At 41.5% G+C, this 15,155-nt stretch overlaps 1 protein-coding gene across 3 annotated transcripts in view; it reads right to left on the bottom strand.

Annotated features, from left to right (window-relative positions):
- Positions 1-1,734: 1,734 nt before the first annotated feature.
- Positions 1,735-15,155, bottom strand: part of sh2d3ca (SH2 domain containing 3Ca) — a 53,493-nt gene continuing 40,072 nt past the window's right edge. The window contains exons 5-16 of one of the 3 annotated variants that reach the window (XM_031277937.2): positions 14,418-14,546; positions 11,609-11,758; positions 10,337-10,614; positions 10,118-10,195; positions 9,215-9,342; positions 8,729-9,101; positions 6,922-7,051; positions 6,613-6,728; positions 6,172-6,343; positions 5,929-6,040; positions 5,631-5,837; positions 1,735-3,556 (exon numbers count right to left, since the gene is read on the bottom strand). In XM_031277937.2, coding sequence (XP_031133797.1) covers positions 3,381-3,556; positions 5,631-5,837; positions 5,929-6,040; positions 6,172-6,343; positions 6,613-6,728; positions 6,922-7,051; positions 8,729-9,101; positions 9,215-9,342; positions 10,118-10,195; positions 10,337-10,614; positions 11,609-11,758; positions 14,418-14,546 — 2,049 coding nt within the window. In that variant the 3' untranslated portion in view covers positions 1,735-3,380. The remainder of the gene's footprint in view (positions 3,557-5,630; positions 5,838-5,928; positions 6,041-6,171; positions 6,344-6,612; positions 6,729-6,921; positions 7,052-8,728; positions 9,102-9,214; positions 9,343-10,117; positions 10,196-10,336; positions 10,615-11,608; positions 11,759-14,417; positions 14,547-15,155) is intronic. The other 2 variants (XM_031277940.2, XM_031277938.2) reach the window with 2 other exon arrangements.

Below are 15,155 nucleotides of genomic sequence, written 5' to 3'. Positions count from 1 at the left end.
TTCTGTTTGATTCTATTGTATTTTCTGCTACATTATGTTTTTTTTTTTTACTGTCACAAATGTAGTAATTATTCTACTTTCTGATTTCCTCAGCAATATTTTCACCTGTTATAAACTGGACCCCCCACCTCAGTCTAACAGCTGCCAGGCCGCACTATACTGCCTCCTTCATGAAGGGGGTAAGCAGCAAGAACTAAAGCAGTTTTCCATCAACATCTGTGTTATTGCACACATACACACACATGTTGAGAAAAGCACATGTTGATACAAAAACACACGCATGCACACATACGGACAGACACACGCTCACATGCATGGATACACACACGCACACAGTCCATCTGTCTTTGTCTCCCTCCCACTGCCATCACCATGGGTCTGTCTGCAAAACAATGTGTGAGGCTTCACACAACACGCATGCTCACTTCATACGGTGCATTTTCAGTTAAACACAAGATACATTGCAGATTTCTACGCATAATGAACGTTAATATAGCTAAAGTGCTCAGGAGGGTGCATTATCCAAGAAACTAGAAGACTAACAAGGATGTTCTGGTCTACCTGGGGAGGAGCCACCTAAACTGGATCAGGAACCAGGATGCTGATGGCTTCAGCTGGCTAGAAGAGGGATAACTGTAAACTGTATATAAGAGAAGGGTCAGCTTTGGTTTGACAGGGAAATGCTGCCCCCTATTGACTACTAATGTGCATTGCAAGAAAATGGTTCCTTCAGAACAAGCCTTTTACCCTTATCAATTTGAAACTAGTTGTTGCTAAGTATCTTACTTAGAACTCAGTGGTGGTGTCGTTTTCTACTCTAAAAAGAAATGTTTAGAGATAAATCTGGTGGTTATGTTTCTTATTTCTTCTTTATCATTTTTCTAATAATTATTGTCAACAAATCTCATGAAAAGACAGCAATGTGTTTACAGTCTCCCAATCCTCTCCAACTCCCGGGCTTTTGTCAGTAAATATGTAGCAGTGTATGTAGGATGACTCAAACTAAACTACATTGCCCATGTTCATGAAGGATCATGTCACCCGGTGCAACAGTGTGGCTCATTGATGTGTTGTAAATAGCTTTTAGACAATAATTGAGATCTAAGTTTACCTACCAAGGCAACACTTAATTGTTTATTAAATTGTTTGGGATTTGATGACTATGAGAAATATATGTGTATGCTTTTTGTCTGAACAAAACCACACCATTTGACACAAGCAATCATTTTATTTGAAAAAAAGTGAATTGCTATGTACAGTACGTAAAAAAAAACCATGAGATCATACCTGAAACAATTCTTGTCTTTTTGCTTTTTACGTTCATCTCACACAGTCCTGTTATGAAAAAACAGGAGAATCCACACACTGTCAGAGCATTCCTGTACAGCATTCAACAGAGGACAAATCATATTACATCAACATCATCACATTCACGTCATCAGTGCTATCAGATATCAAACATAAAGCAGTAGGTATATCTGATAACACTGATGTCAAACATTGGTCTCAAAACACACACAATAAATGTGTTATTTTGTTTGTATGCCGTCCTGTTATATTGTATTACAATTAATGATTCAGTGCTTTTTTCTGACTAAAGATCGCCCCCTGTTGGACCACAGTGGGAGCTGGCACATGGCTCCTCACCTCATGAACTGATCTGTACATGTCCAGATAATCAAACATCCATTTAAGAATCTCTGATATGCAACTCTCGGGCAGAAGGATATTTCTTTTTTTAATTATTTCTGTTTGGTTGATATCTGATATGACTTTAGTTCATATATAGATTATCAGTTTGGCTAGGGTTTGAGAGAACAAAGAATATACATCTAAAAAGAAGGTGATGTCAGGGGCAAAAAGTGAATATTGTGATTGGGTGTCTGTTCCTCAGGGGCCTCAGCCCTTGGTTGAAATGATTGCATAGCTCTGAGAGTCAGCTCCAGCCCTCTCAAGCCGACATGCTGTAAATACAGCAAAGATTTAACACCAAACAGTCAACCAAAATGTAATCCCATAGCAATAAAATGATTAGCTCTATTGCTGAAACACAAACTCAAAACATACAACATGACATTCTCTGTAGCAGGGCTGCTGTCGACATGTTATTATTGGGCTTAGTTTGGGAACTTCCTTTATAATTCATTGTTTTTAAAACTGGCAAAAAGATGAAAGATAACAGATTTCTCTGTCTGTTTGGTATCATTCAAGATTATCCACAGACCTGAAAGATCTTCACTGTATCATCTGCATATTGTCAAGTTTGACACATTGTTATATTTTAATTGGCAGTTTAAAGCAACATTTTACTTGGTATAACATTTATAGCTGCATGCATCAACCATTGTAATTATTTCTGCAACTTTTTAAACTAAAGCTTCAGTCATACCAATGTATGTTCATAAATGTTTATATACTAAGTGAACATTGCTTAAACTAAATTTAAAGATCCCATTTGTCCTCTGTCTGTTAGTGCCATTTTAAGCTAAATTATGTGTACAAGACCAAATGTATTAGTCAAACAGCTACAACAGAGGGACGTTTTTTTGTCCTCTTAACATTTTTAACAATTCGCAAAACCCTCACATTGAAGTTGCTGCATGATGTCTGCAAATGTATTATTTTGGATACATTTATTAATGCATGCCCGATACATTTTTTAAGGGAGTCAATGGGACTGCTTGATACATATTTAATGAGTTTTTATGAACATGGTTCCCTCCGAATGAGCACTGGCAGTTTCTCATGAGTTTGGTGAAGCAACGTCCATGATGTTTAGATATCCGTTGATCATAGCAAAATAAATAAGGACTGAGGGCATGTAAACATACATACATACGCACGCATACAGACCCACACTCACACACACAGACAAAACATCTATTATGAGCTATGCAAGTTATTGTTAGCATTTCTGCTACAGTGTGTGACAGCAGTTTGAAACAAGAGAGAGTCTGCGTTTTATTGGAGCAAAGCAAAACTCTGCAGCTCTGTTTGGCCCTCAGGACACACCGTACACGTTACGGTTTGTACCAGGCAGAGGAGCTGGTCACCCATCTCCCCCATCTCCCCATCTTCTTGTCCACTTAGCTTGTCTCCTCTCAGACACCATTTAAATATTTTACGATAAGTGAGGAAGTCCACAGGGAGGAACAGAAGAAGTCCATAGTGAGTGCAACACGTGTTATAAGTGAGACCCTCTTTTTTATATTGCTCACTGCACATGCTCGGTTAGCTGCCTCTTCATTCACTCTCCCCCCTCCCAGTGTTCGCGCTGGACTCTTCCACATCATCCTTTGCGATGCAAAACAAGACCATACCACAATGAGTGGTGAGTGCAGATGGGGGTGTTTTGGCGATGTTGGGTGTTAGGGCAGATGCTATAGCTCGCTGTGGCGCACAGGAGGCTCAAGCTTGTGTGACAGAGCGGTGAGGACCTTGTCGAACTTCTCATAACGCTCTGATTGGCTGCCCTCAGAGCCGCGGCTGCCCCACAGGAGACGCATCTGAAACTCTGTCTGGAAGATCTCGTGTATTTCTGCTTGCTCCTGGAATCCTGGAGAGGAGAGGAGTAGGGGTTACTCTTGGTAGACGACATTGTATTCATGATATTGTGGATATTGTGCTGTGGAAAAACTAAAACTGAACTGATTTTGTCAACTAATAAAATTAACGTTACTAACTTAAAGTCTCTGTTCTATTTAGAATTAAAAATTGTTTTTATCAAAAGCACTTGAAATATTACAATATAAATAATACTGTAACAAAAAAATAGAACTAAATAATTAAAAGAAAACTACTGCTAAAAGAAAAAAAGGAGGAAACTAAGTCACAATTGAAAGAAAATTATATTAAAAAGTCAATTTGAATAATTAACAAAAGTACTGAAAACCCAAATCTTATCATAATTTTGTCTGGCAAAATTATCTTAACTCAAAAGGTCCACTTACTATCCCTTCACCCATATCTCATGACCTTCATCAGCGCTCTTCTCCCTTATATATGACCACTTATTATCACGTGAACGACTTTTGGACCTCACATACTGCTACCAAGGTAAAGAATGAACTTTCATGATTGAATGCTCAATTAAATAATTCAAACTCCATAACCTTACCCTTTAGATGAACTAAAGATAGCAAACAGAACCAATTTCTACAACGGTATGAAGTAAGCATCTCAACTTTGGCTCATAGAAATGTTGATGAGGGGAGAAGACTGAGGCTGATAGATGGCGAGATATAACAGGAAACAGAGATGTGTGCTGAAAGCTATTGACACACTGTTCAATAAAGCAGTAATGGCCTCAAACTGAAAACCATTGGGGAGGCATTAGGGATCAATACAGTTAACACAGTAACCACACACACTCACATTATCAACAGCATGAGATGTAACACAATACTAGCTGTCCCACAAGAACACAAGATGCTGTGCTGAGAAAATCTGTTCATAATATCTTAGGTTTGGTGTAGATGAAATAATTAACACTGTTGACTGTATTATTGAACTTAAAGCAAACAGTATTAGGGGAAAAGGGGTGGTGAGACAATTTGCTTTTTTTGTCCGGCCGGTGAGCGGTTCTTTGTTTTGGCTCGACTTGGTAAATGGACTGCATTTATATAGCACCTTTCTAACTTACCAGACAAAGCGCTTTACAATTTGCCTCTCATTCACCTATTCATGCACACACATTCATACACAGAATGTGGCGGAGCTGCCATGCAAGGCGCTGGCCTGCCCATCAGGAGCAATTTGGGGTTCAGTGTCTTGCTCAAGGACACTTTGAAATGCAAACAGGACCATCAACCTTCTGATTAAGATGCCTTGCTCTACCTCCTGAGCCATTGCTGCCCAAAAGTGGTCACACAGCTTAATTTTTTATTATTATTATTATTTTTTTTTACAGCTAAACAGTACAGTGAAATATGTTTCTGAAAACATTCGAGGTGAGAAATAGGCAATGCAGTAACAGAATCGTGATTCATTTTGATCAACGCAGCCTAGTTTTACAGTTGTGTCTGGAGTTCATGGGCATTCATTGACACTGTGTTAGAGACTCCTTGGCTTGTCGTCAGTGGAAACTTGCAAATGCCATTAGGAGCACTAGGGGGAGGCAGAGGAACATGATTTGCTAACCATGTGCTACTGTTAGGATATAGTGACAGTTCCAGCAAATATAACAAAATATTGTTTTTTTTTTTAAGTTACCCACTGAAGTAGGCCTACAGCTGAAGCTGATGAGAATGTCATTAATTTTGGATGTATTTGGTCATAAACTCAATTATTGGGCATATAAAAAATGTTTAATTACCAAAGTTATTACAATTCATCCTGAGGGGAACATGAATGTGTGTACCAAATATCAAGGCAATCCATCCAATAGTTGTTGAGAAATCTTACTCTAGAGGAAAAGTCAGGGGATCGCCAAAATCATTAGGATTCATCATCTGGGAACCATGAATGTCTGTACAAAATGGCAATCTATCCAATAGTTGTTGACATTTTTCAGTCTGTACCAAAGTGGTGGATGGTCCAAATCCACAGACAAACCATTGCCGTACATAGAGCCACGCCGCTAGCATGGCTAAAAACAAACGCATGCTGTCTCAGGTCACGCTGGGACTTACCCTGCAGTTTGGTCTCAGTGTTGGTTCTATAGATCCCCCCGTGATGTGCGATGGTACGAGCTGCCTCTAGGTGGTACATGACCACGTCTACTCCAACCTCTGCACTCTCCCAGGGCTCCAGCGTCTCCCCTACAGCCATACCCCGCTCCAATAAGGAAAGGATAGGAATGATGTGGGGGAGGGAGGTGTTGGACAGGGCATTCGACTCTGTACGCAGGAGGAGAGTTTTCAGTTCAGAGCTGTAAATAAATACACGCATGTATGAAACACATACCAACTATGTAATCTATGATCTCACCTTTGCCATCGTTCATATTCTTCATGAAAGGTTTGAGCTTCTTCTCATAAAGAATAGCGCCCTCTGTGTGTCTCTGGCGTAATGTTATCCACGTCTGCTCCAGGCGGGAAATCTGTAGCAATGAGTGACGCAACAACATTTTTAAGAATGCATTATTTTTTCAGAAACCCTTGGAGTTTATGTACTTATGATGGGGACTTCTTTTCTGTATATATATATATATATATCTTATTTATCTCTTACTTGTGGCAGCTCCAGCGCTCTCATCACAGCAGCAAAGCCAAACATGTTGCCCAGGTTGCTTTTCAACTCTGCTGCCAATTGGATGGTCTTGTGGAGCAGGGCCGCCCTCTCCTCTGTGCTTCCTGTACAGCCCAGCAGATCCACCGCCATCATGATAGACATGGTATAAAACCTGAGAAAAGAAGGTGCTATTCAATAAGATGCATCAATAAAAGTTTATTGCCGCTGCTGATAGGGAAACAGAGGTTGTTGAGTCAAAGCCTATTTTGAAAGCAACTCCGGAATTTAACACTGTGGCAGGTTGTAGTGTGTTACAAGATAAGAACAGAGGGAAAAGAAGAGAAGAGATGGAGGAGAAGAACAGAAGTGTTCAGATAATCAATAGCTGAATTAATGTAGGAGTTAGTGAGTGATGTATGACGGAAGACATTGTGGTTGTACCTCTCCAGTAGGTCAAGTCGTAGCTGGTGTCCATGTGGTAGTGTCAGTAACTCCAACCCTGAGGACACTCCCATCATCCTTTGCATGTCTGATGTTACACCTAATATTCTAGCCACCTGTCCAAGAGTTAAAAAAACAGATCAGTTGTATGTGTGGTGTGATGTTTGTGTGCATACATGCATACATATTACTGGTCACATTGGGTGTCTTTATGCATTTACTGTATGTGAATATGCAAGTCAGCATGTGTGCTTTTGTATGCATCTGTGCTTGCATGTCACCTGCATATATTTATGCGTTTGTGCATACCGTGCAGTCCACCATGGTGATGTGTTTAGCCGCGGTCCTTGCATCCACCTCAGCCAGCAGCTCTTTGACTCTCTTCAGCACAGACATCTCTAGAGGCTTATTCTCAGCTGGCATAAGGCAAGACTCGTACCTACACAGGAGCGATTACACCGTATTAGAAAATACTGAACAAGGACAGAGACATGAGCAATGGCAAGGAGCACAGGAGAAGAGGCCTCTGGACATAACAAACTGACATATGCAAACCAAACCAAATACACAGTACACAGTATTTTCTACACTATGTGTCACTCAACAATAGCTAACATTAGTGACATTGTGTCTTAGTCATGCCAGCCAGTCAGTCACTTGCTCACACTGGTGCCTCAAACATAAATTGTACTGCCTTAACTTGCTTTAACTGCTGCCGAGTCAGTGTACCTGACCATTTTCATGTGACAAGCCTCATCTGCTGTGTCTATGACCACAGCACAAAGTCTGCCCTCAGGCTATTTCCCACAGGATTATCAGCTGTTTACTCAAGTCTATTTTCCAGTCTCTGCTCACTCACAGTTGTACTGCAGTGCCTGGTCAAAATTGCCTCACTCCCATATTTTTGCCCTGTATGGCAAAATGTCAGCAGGTGTGTTGACCTTTGAACACACCAACTTAAATTAATCCTGCTGTAGTGATGAGCTCTAAATGTGTCGGTTTCTTTTTAGCTCTCTTCAGCAGTCGCCTTGATCATCAGTTCTGTGGAATTTTCTCTTTTTATTGAGCCCGCCAAACTGACTCAGCCAAAAGGCCAGCCATAAAGTAACTTGACATAATACAGTAACTTAACATAAAGGAAGGCCAAATGTTTGGACATATTTCTGTAGCTACTCTTCTTCCCATGGGCATGACAACTATTTCTTAAATGCACATTCAGCCGTAGCAAATTTACTTCACTGTTATCCAGATTTTCTCCATGTAATGTCATTTTTAACTCAAAGAGATTCACGCAGAAGCTACTTCCACAGTTGATGGAAATAGCAAGCTGTTGTGTACTGTTTTTAGCAACTTTCTAACAGCATGATTTTGCATAAGTCTTTGCTGCACAAGATGAAAGTTTGCAACTCTAGTACCTCCCACAATGTATTTGAAAGTGGTCAAACTGTCTTATCTTTTTTGTCTAAATGTCCTATCAGCCCTCAATGCATGTAACATACTTCTGAATTAGCTCCTGAATTTCTTTACATTCTATTTTTCATCTGAAGTAATTTTCCTAAAGAGAGAAATAGTGCTAAGACTCACTCACTTCCTAACTTCAAGTTTAAAGAGAGGTTAGGTATCCTTTGGAAACACCATGAAGTGCACGTTTGGAAGCATAATCCTGTGTGTGTGCGTGTGTGTGTGTGTGTGTGTGTGTGTGTGTGTGTGTGTGTGTGTGTGTGTGTTCTTGTTTAACTATATTCGTGGTGTCCAAAAACCGGGAATACAGTATACTTGTGGGGTCCGGACAGCTTTGTGGGGCCAAAATGCCGGACCCCACAACTTCAAAGGGCTATTTGAGGGTTAAGACTTGGTTTTAGGATTAGGGTTAGAATTAGGTTATGGTTAGGGTAAGGGTAAGGGTTAAGTGTAGGCATTTAGTTGTGATGGTTAAGGTTAGGGTAAGGGGCTAGGGAATGTATTATGTCAATGACGGGTCCCCACAAAGATAGTGAAACACACTATGTGTGTGTGTGTGTGTGTGTGTGTGTGTGTGTGTGTGTGTGTGTGTGTGTGTGTGTGTGTGTGTGTGTGTGTGTAGGTGTGTGTGTAGGTGTGTGTGTGCATCTCATACCTGGATGGCCTAAACAAAGATGCTGTCTCCACCTGTGGGGTGCTGAACATCCCCTCTCCTTCCTCCCTTGCTCCATCCTCCCTCCCTTCTTCCACTCGCAATCGCTCCACGTAGCTCTTAGTTGGGGGTTTAGGGGGGCCAGCAGGGCAAGGTCTGAGGTCACAGTAGCTCCCTGCTGTATCTGAGGAATGTGATTGGTAGCTGGGATGATGGGCGGGCGTGGAGTGTGCCGAGTGAGAGGTATGCGCGGGATGCTCTGGCGGGTTGTTACTGGCTGAGGGGCTGAGCTGAGGGTCGCTGGAACGACGCATCACAGGAGAGGGTGGGACAACAGCCAGGACCCGCCCACCTGAGTGGGCTCTCTGCCTGGTGACTGTAGAAAGAATGAAGATTCTTATCACTTATGGAGACTGTCATTGTAAATGTGAGATGCTGAGCTTTTACTTTTTATTCATGTGTCTGAGGGTGTGTGTCTCTGGCACTTACTAGCACTATATGCAGGACTCAGTGGGGTTTCTCCAACAGGTGACAAGGGGCAGCGATACTCCTGAATCTGGTCCATGCTCATCGCACAGTTCCGCATTGCGTCCTTATGGTGGTGGATTGTCGATGGGCTGCAAACACAGCATTTTTACATTGTTAACAATCTTTGGGAATGGATTTAAAAGCTGTCGAGGCACTGAAGGGAACCTCAAAAAGCAGTGCAGTTCAGGGTGTCACATGTATCAGTTTTAGGTGACAGAAATGGTGTCCTTACAGATGCAAATGCTAATTATTTTAGGATGAGAGAAATGGGAAATATTTTAGTTGGTGCAACCTTGAAGACAATTCTTCTACTTCATGACACACTCGTGTTATTTACACAATAAAACCATGTTTAGGACTTTAAAGCAGGAGCAGAGAATGTAGCAGTGTGGCTTCTTAGGAAAATATTAACTGCACTTTAAAACTAATGTGTAAAAGGTGCATCCTCACTTTGTTTATCAATGTGTATCATCTTTGCTTTCTAAAGCCCAGTGTGTAATTGGCATTGGCCCTATTCTTTAAAGGCTTGCCCAACTCCCTTCCGTAGGCTAAAATGTATTTCCACTGTACACAACATATTTGTCTGCTCCTTCTTTGTAGATTCAAGTTTTAAACAGTCTAGGTCTGTTTGAAACTTGAGAGATCCAGTGCAGAAGTGGCCAAGTGAACAATTCATTTTGCATCTTCACTCTGAGGAAACTAACAGGACTTGATGCTCATTACTAGAGGAGGTGCTAATGGTGTTTGTGAAGTGAGGGAATTGCAGGACTGTGGGAGGAAAAGTGCTCTAATTTAGTGCTCAAACACAACACTAGTTACACACACACACACACACACACACACACACACACACACACACACAACCTGCAGTTGGGCCCAGGTTCCGGCTCTGGTTCTGGTGGTGCCACTGGTGTCTTAACTGGACTGGGACTGTCTGAGTCACTGATCATGTATATAACATAAAGCAAGAATGAAAGAATGAAATATGAAGAAAAAAAACTGTCAGGGTTTTATTATTGGCTGCTCAGCTGTTGCATCTCTGCCGCTTAAAAAACACATACACTCCTCGTTCTCCCGGCTCACCTGTGAGGTATCATCTTCTCAGTTGTCAGCCCATCGGTCATGGTGACGCTCCGTCTCTTGATATACGCTCCCCTCTGACTGGACGGTGAGTAGGTGGAGCCTTGCTTGCTGCAGGCCAGAGCAAAGGTGGCCTCCAGGTAGCGCAGGGGGAGAGTCCTGCTGACCGGACAGTAGATGTGGACTCCGTTGGACTGGGAGACCGGTTTGCGCTGGCCCACGTAAAACCTCACAAGCTCCTGGACCGAGTCGAAGCTGTCGGACTCCAACATATACTGCACCTGAGGATAATTTCATATAACAGCTTAGTGTTTTTTGGTATACCTGCTGTAATTAGTTGCACCATGAACATGTTGAAGGGAAGAAAACCGGAGCATCTGTGTTCTCTCTTCACTCAAATATCACTCAGAAAAGGAAGCCTACCCTCCATGTTTTTTACCGCAGAATTCTTTTAGTGGGGAGCACAAAATGCTGCCGTTCCTTTTAAATTGTATTATTTCTACAGTGCTTAAAACCCGTTTACTCAGTGCAGAATCATTTAATAACTACTTTGTGCATGATAAATTGAAACATGGGATTTGAAATTTGGAGGAGGCACAGCTGGTCAACAAGGCACACCTGCGCCAAAATAGTCTGCCCAATGTAACTATTTCCATCATTAGGAGCAACAAGAGAAAATAAGCCTCTTCAAATGGAGGATGGATCTTGACTTGCCAAACCCAGGAATAAATAATAACGCTAAAAATGCACTCTACTGGTTAAACCCCCTATTGTGCTGAGGGGTTTGTGTCTTCGGGTCCGACCTGTGACGGTTTCCTGCATGTCTTCCCCCTCTCTCTCCCCTTTCTCACCTAGCTGTCCTATCAAGTAGAGGCGGAAAAGCCCAAAAAGTGGTCTTTGAAAAAAAAAAAAAAAAAAAAGCACTCTACTCAAGTATGATGGAAGTGAGGCGAGAGGAGGAGGCTATGGGCTACACTGCCATGTCTATAAAGGGCAGTAAAGACTGTAGTTAAGACTCACTATACATTTCACACAGTCAATATGACAGGTCAAACACAGGTGTGACTAATAACATTATCAATTGGCTTTTCTAATGCCTGGACTCTGGTGTTGTGCATGCTGACTCACCAACAAAGCACTAGCTGAGACACCTAAATGGAACAGAGCCGATGCTAATGTTATTAGTTACACCTGTGCTCTCCCTGCTCCCACCCAGACAAGGAGTAACTTTCTGAGTGAATGTTTGAGCCAACCAGTAAGAGCTTTAATACGTACCTTGGTCTCATTGGATTTGACCAGGACTTTGCTGATTTTGAAGTGCAGCACCTCATTATCCCATCGACAGGTCAGTACGTAGTCACCCACACTGGTCACAGAGTCACGCACGAGGAAATCACCATTACGTACAACCAGAGTCTCTGACACCTAGACAGAAAATATGTATATGGGTTTTATTGTTTGTAAAAACAAGACGAAAGACTCCAATCTTAAAGAGCTGGAAGCAAACTTGGCTTACCAAGCTACAGCATGTGTGTGAATATTTTGTATCTGACACATTGACTGTTGAATAATTGAATAATTGAATTTAGAGAATCATGATTATTTATAACAATGCCTTAGGACAGTGTGTTTCTCTAAACAAACACAACTATCTCTCTCCCTGCTGCTATGCACAGTTTGAATTGGCAATGATGGATAAAATGCCAGCGTCGGTGGTCGGAATCTCATTTTCAGGATGCATTTTATCGAGTTCAGCTCTATTGCAAAAATTAGTTATTTTGAATTTATTAACAAAACAAACAACCCAGAAAAAGCCATTTTCCCATTCTCCCATTTATGGTCAATGGAGCAGCCTCAGGCTGTACATCTTGCTGATACCAAACACTACAGAAGTATCTCAGAGGCCCGTACTACGAAGCAAGATTTGGCGTTAACGAGGTAACTTCAGGTTCAACCCAGGGTTTTCTTTATCACGACGGTGGATCACTTGTTACCGGGTTCAATCGCCGTGGTAACTTATCCTGAACACCTAACCTGATTAGAGATCAACCGGTGTAAATGACCACTTGACTGACCAATCAAGTCACCGTTCTTAGAAGATCAGGTGGAGCTCGGTGCGCGGAGAGAGAGAGAGAGAGAGAGAGAGAGAGAGAGAGAGAGAGAGAGAGAGAGAGAGAGAGAGAGAGAGAGAGAGAAGCAGCGACTGTATTGCGTTTTGCCTGTAAAACCGTGTCTGTGTTTTTCATATTTATGTAGAATTATAGTTTGTTCTTCTTATGTAAAATATGCAGCTCTGGTAGATGTTTGCGATTGGTCATGCTGTGCAAACCCCGCCTCTTTTATGTGAACGCGTGCGCTGCTGGATTGGGAAACCCTGGGTTGATTGAAGTAGTTGATAACCACCGTCGTGACACAGCTTATGCGGGACCGTGGTTGTTAGGGTTAGTGAAGCCGGGTAACTGAAAGAAATCCGGGGCATGTTGATCTTGATTCATAGTACAGGCCTCTGGTGTCTATGAGAAGAGATTGCAAATATTGATCTAGTAGTTATGTAGGGAAAGAGAAACATATTTCAAACTGAGCAGTAATTCCCTTTAAAAGTACCTGCAAAGAGACTGCTGATGAAGGCTGAAGGGGTGATGCTTCAAATTCACTCAACACAGGAAACAAGGCATGAAATATGCAATGCAGCACAGCACAGCACAGGGTAAACAGTGCTTCAGAGACCAGCAGGAGGCAGTATACACACAGATCAAAAGCTTAAACCAAGTGCAGGTTCCTCTTATCTCTCCAATTACTAAAAATAAAACTGTTGTCTGAGTTATATTTAGCTTTTTTTAAACTGATAACTCACTACATTTAAGAATATATCCTTTTTTACACCAACACTTTGGAACAAAACATATAAAATAATATGACTAAGAGGAAAGCCACATTGGTCCATACACTCATGACGTGTGCACATACTGGAAGTCTTCACTTTAAAGGGAAGAACGGAAGGAAAAAACGAGCAGGAAGAAAGGATAGTTTGTACAGTGTGTGAAGTGTAGTCACTAAGTATTGTTAAGGTAACCAGGGGGCTCAGGGTTTCCCCAAGTTTCCACTGGGACAAACCATGAATACATGAATATTTTATGTAAATTTAAAGAGGAAAGACTCACAGATGGCTGATTTGAATCTGTGTGTGTGTGTGTGTGTGTGTGTGTGTGTGTGTGTGTGTGTATGTGTGTGTGTGTGTGTGTGTGTGTGTGTGTGTGTGTGAGACCAGAGGTTGATCAAGAGACAGAGGCTGTGTCTTTGAACGAGTACCCTCCACATGTGCATGCAGTGTGTGGGTGGGTGCAGGTTTGGTGTGTGTCTCTGTGTATGTGTGTCTCAGTCACCAGCTGGGAAACTCAATTGCGTACATAAGCAACACACACAGCTGTCTGTTTGGCAGAGTTTCTCCTCCTTCTGAACGCTAAAGCAATTTCTACTGAGCTGTGACAGATGATGGGATTCAGAAACCAGTGTCATTCTGTGTGTAAAGCATTTAAACTGTGCTTTCAAAGCCAGAGAATTTGGCCAAGTAATCGCTCAACTAATACTATTGGTTGACAACCACATCAACCCACACAAAAAATACTACTACTAATTTTATTGTGGCTTTTTGAAAGAAATAATTAAATGTGGGGAAATAACAACCACAGCAGCAAAACCTCTTTTTCAGAGTTTACTTATTTAATCATAATTTATTAACTGGCACCGGGACTTAGAGACTGTGACATGAAGTTTAACTTTAAGCTATTTATTTATATTTTACTAGTAATAAATTAAGTTTTGGTTATTTTTAAGTATGAAAGTTTAGTGTGTTCTGGAAACATTACACCACACATTTGATTTAATCAAAACAAATTTTAAAACTAGGGCTGGAGTTACTAAAGAAATCAGTTTACAATGATACGAAACAAAGAAAAACAGCAAATCTTCACATACACACAGGGTTTATTACCATGGATTTAGTATCTGTGTACCTATCTGTCCTCAAACATCAATTCAGGACTCCCAGTGTCATGACACAGTGTACTTCATAATGTGTGTTTACCTCTCTGGGTATGTGTCCATGGTACCAGCCATGGCTCCTGATGTCAGCAGCGCTCAGTTTCAGCTCCTCCTCCAGCTCCTTCCGAAGTTTCTCAGGAGGAGACTCCAGCAGGTACTTCTCCTTGGAGAACTGCGTGGAGAAAACACAAGAACACAACAAGACATGAGTGGGAGTGAGTTTACACAAGGGACTGCTCACAGTGTATTCACATGTAAATAAACCATAGATCAGTCTATATGTAACTTTTATTTATTCAGGTACATCTTCTGATTTAGATCTAATTTTCAAGAGGGAAATGATTCAAGAGGGACTTGAGTGCATACATCTAATTATATATACATACATCATTTAGAATTTACAATACAAAAAGATGCTGAATTAATACTTCAGTTTAAAGCATGAAAACAATGTAATAGTATAATACTGTAACAAATGCGTATAGTTTCTAGCTACAGCAGCGCGTCATTTACACTAACACACACACACCTGTGTTACAGAAGGCAACACTGCAGGGAAGCAACACTGTGTGCTGCCTTCCACACAAGCATGCACACACTGATTCAGGCACACACACACACACACACACACACACACACACACACACACACACACACACACACACACACACAATCCAATCGACCTTGACCTGATTACAAAGAGGCAGAAATCATCAAGAGCACCCTCTTATTGTTCTCATGTACAGAGGAGACCTAGCTTCAGCTGTCGAGTGCGGTCACT

Source organism: Sander lucioperca, chromosome 1, assembly GCF_008315115.2.
Source record: "Sander lucioperca isolate FBNREF2018 chromosome 1, SLUC_FBN_1.2, whole genome shotgun sequence".
NCBI classification, from domain to species: Eukaryota; Metazoa; Chordata; class Actinopteri; order Perciformes; family Percidae; genus Sander; species Sander lucioperca.
Note: the sequence above shows the minus strand (reverse complement) of the source record. Positions and strands in the feature narration are given on the sequence as shown.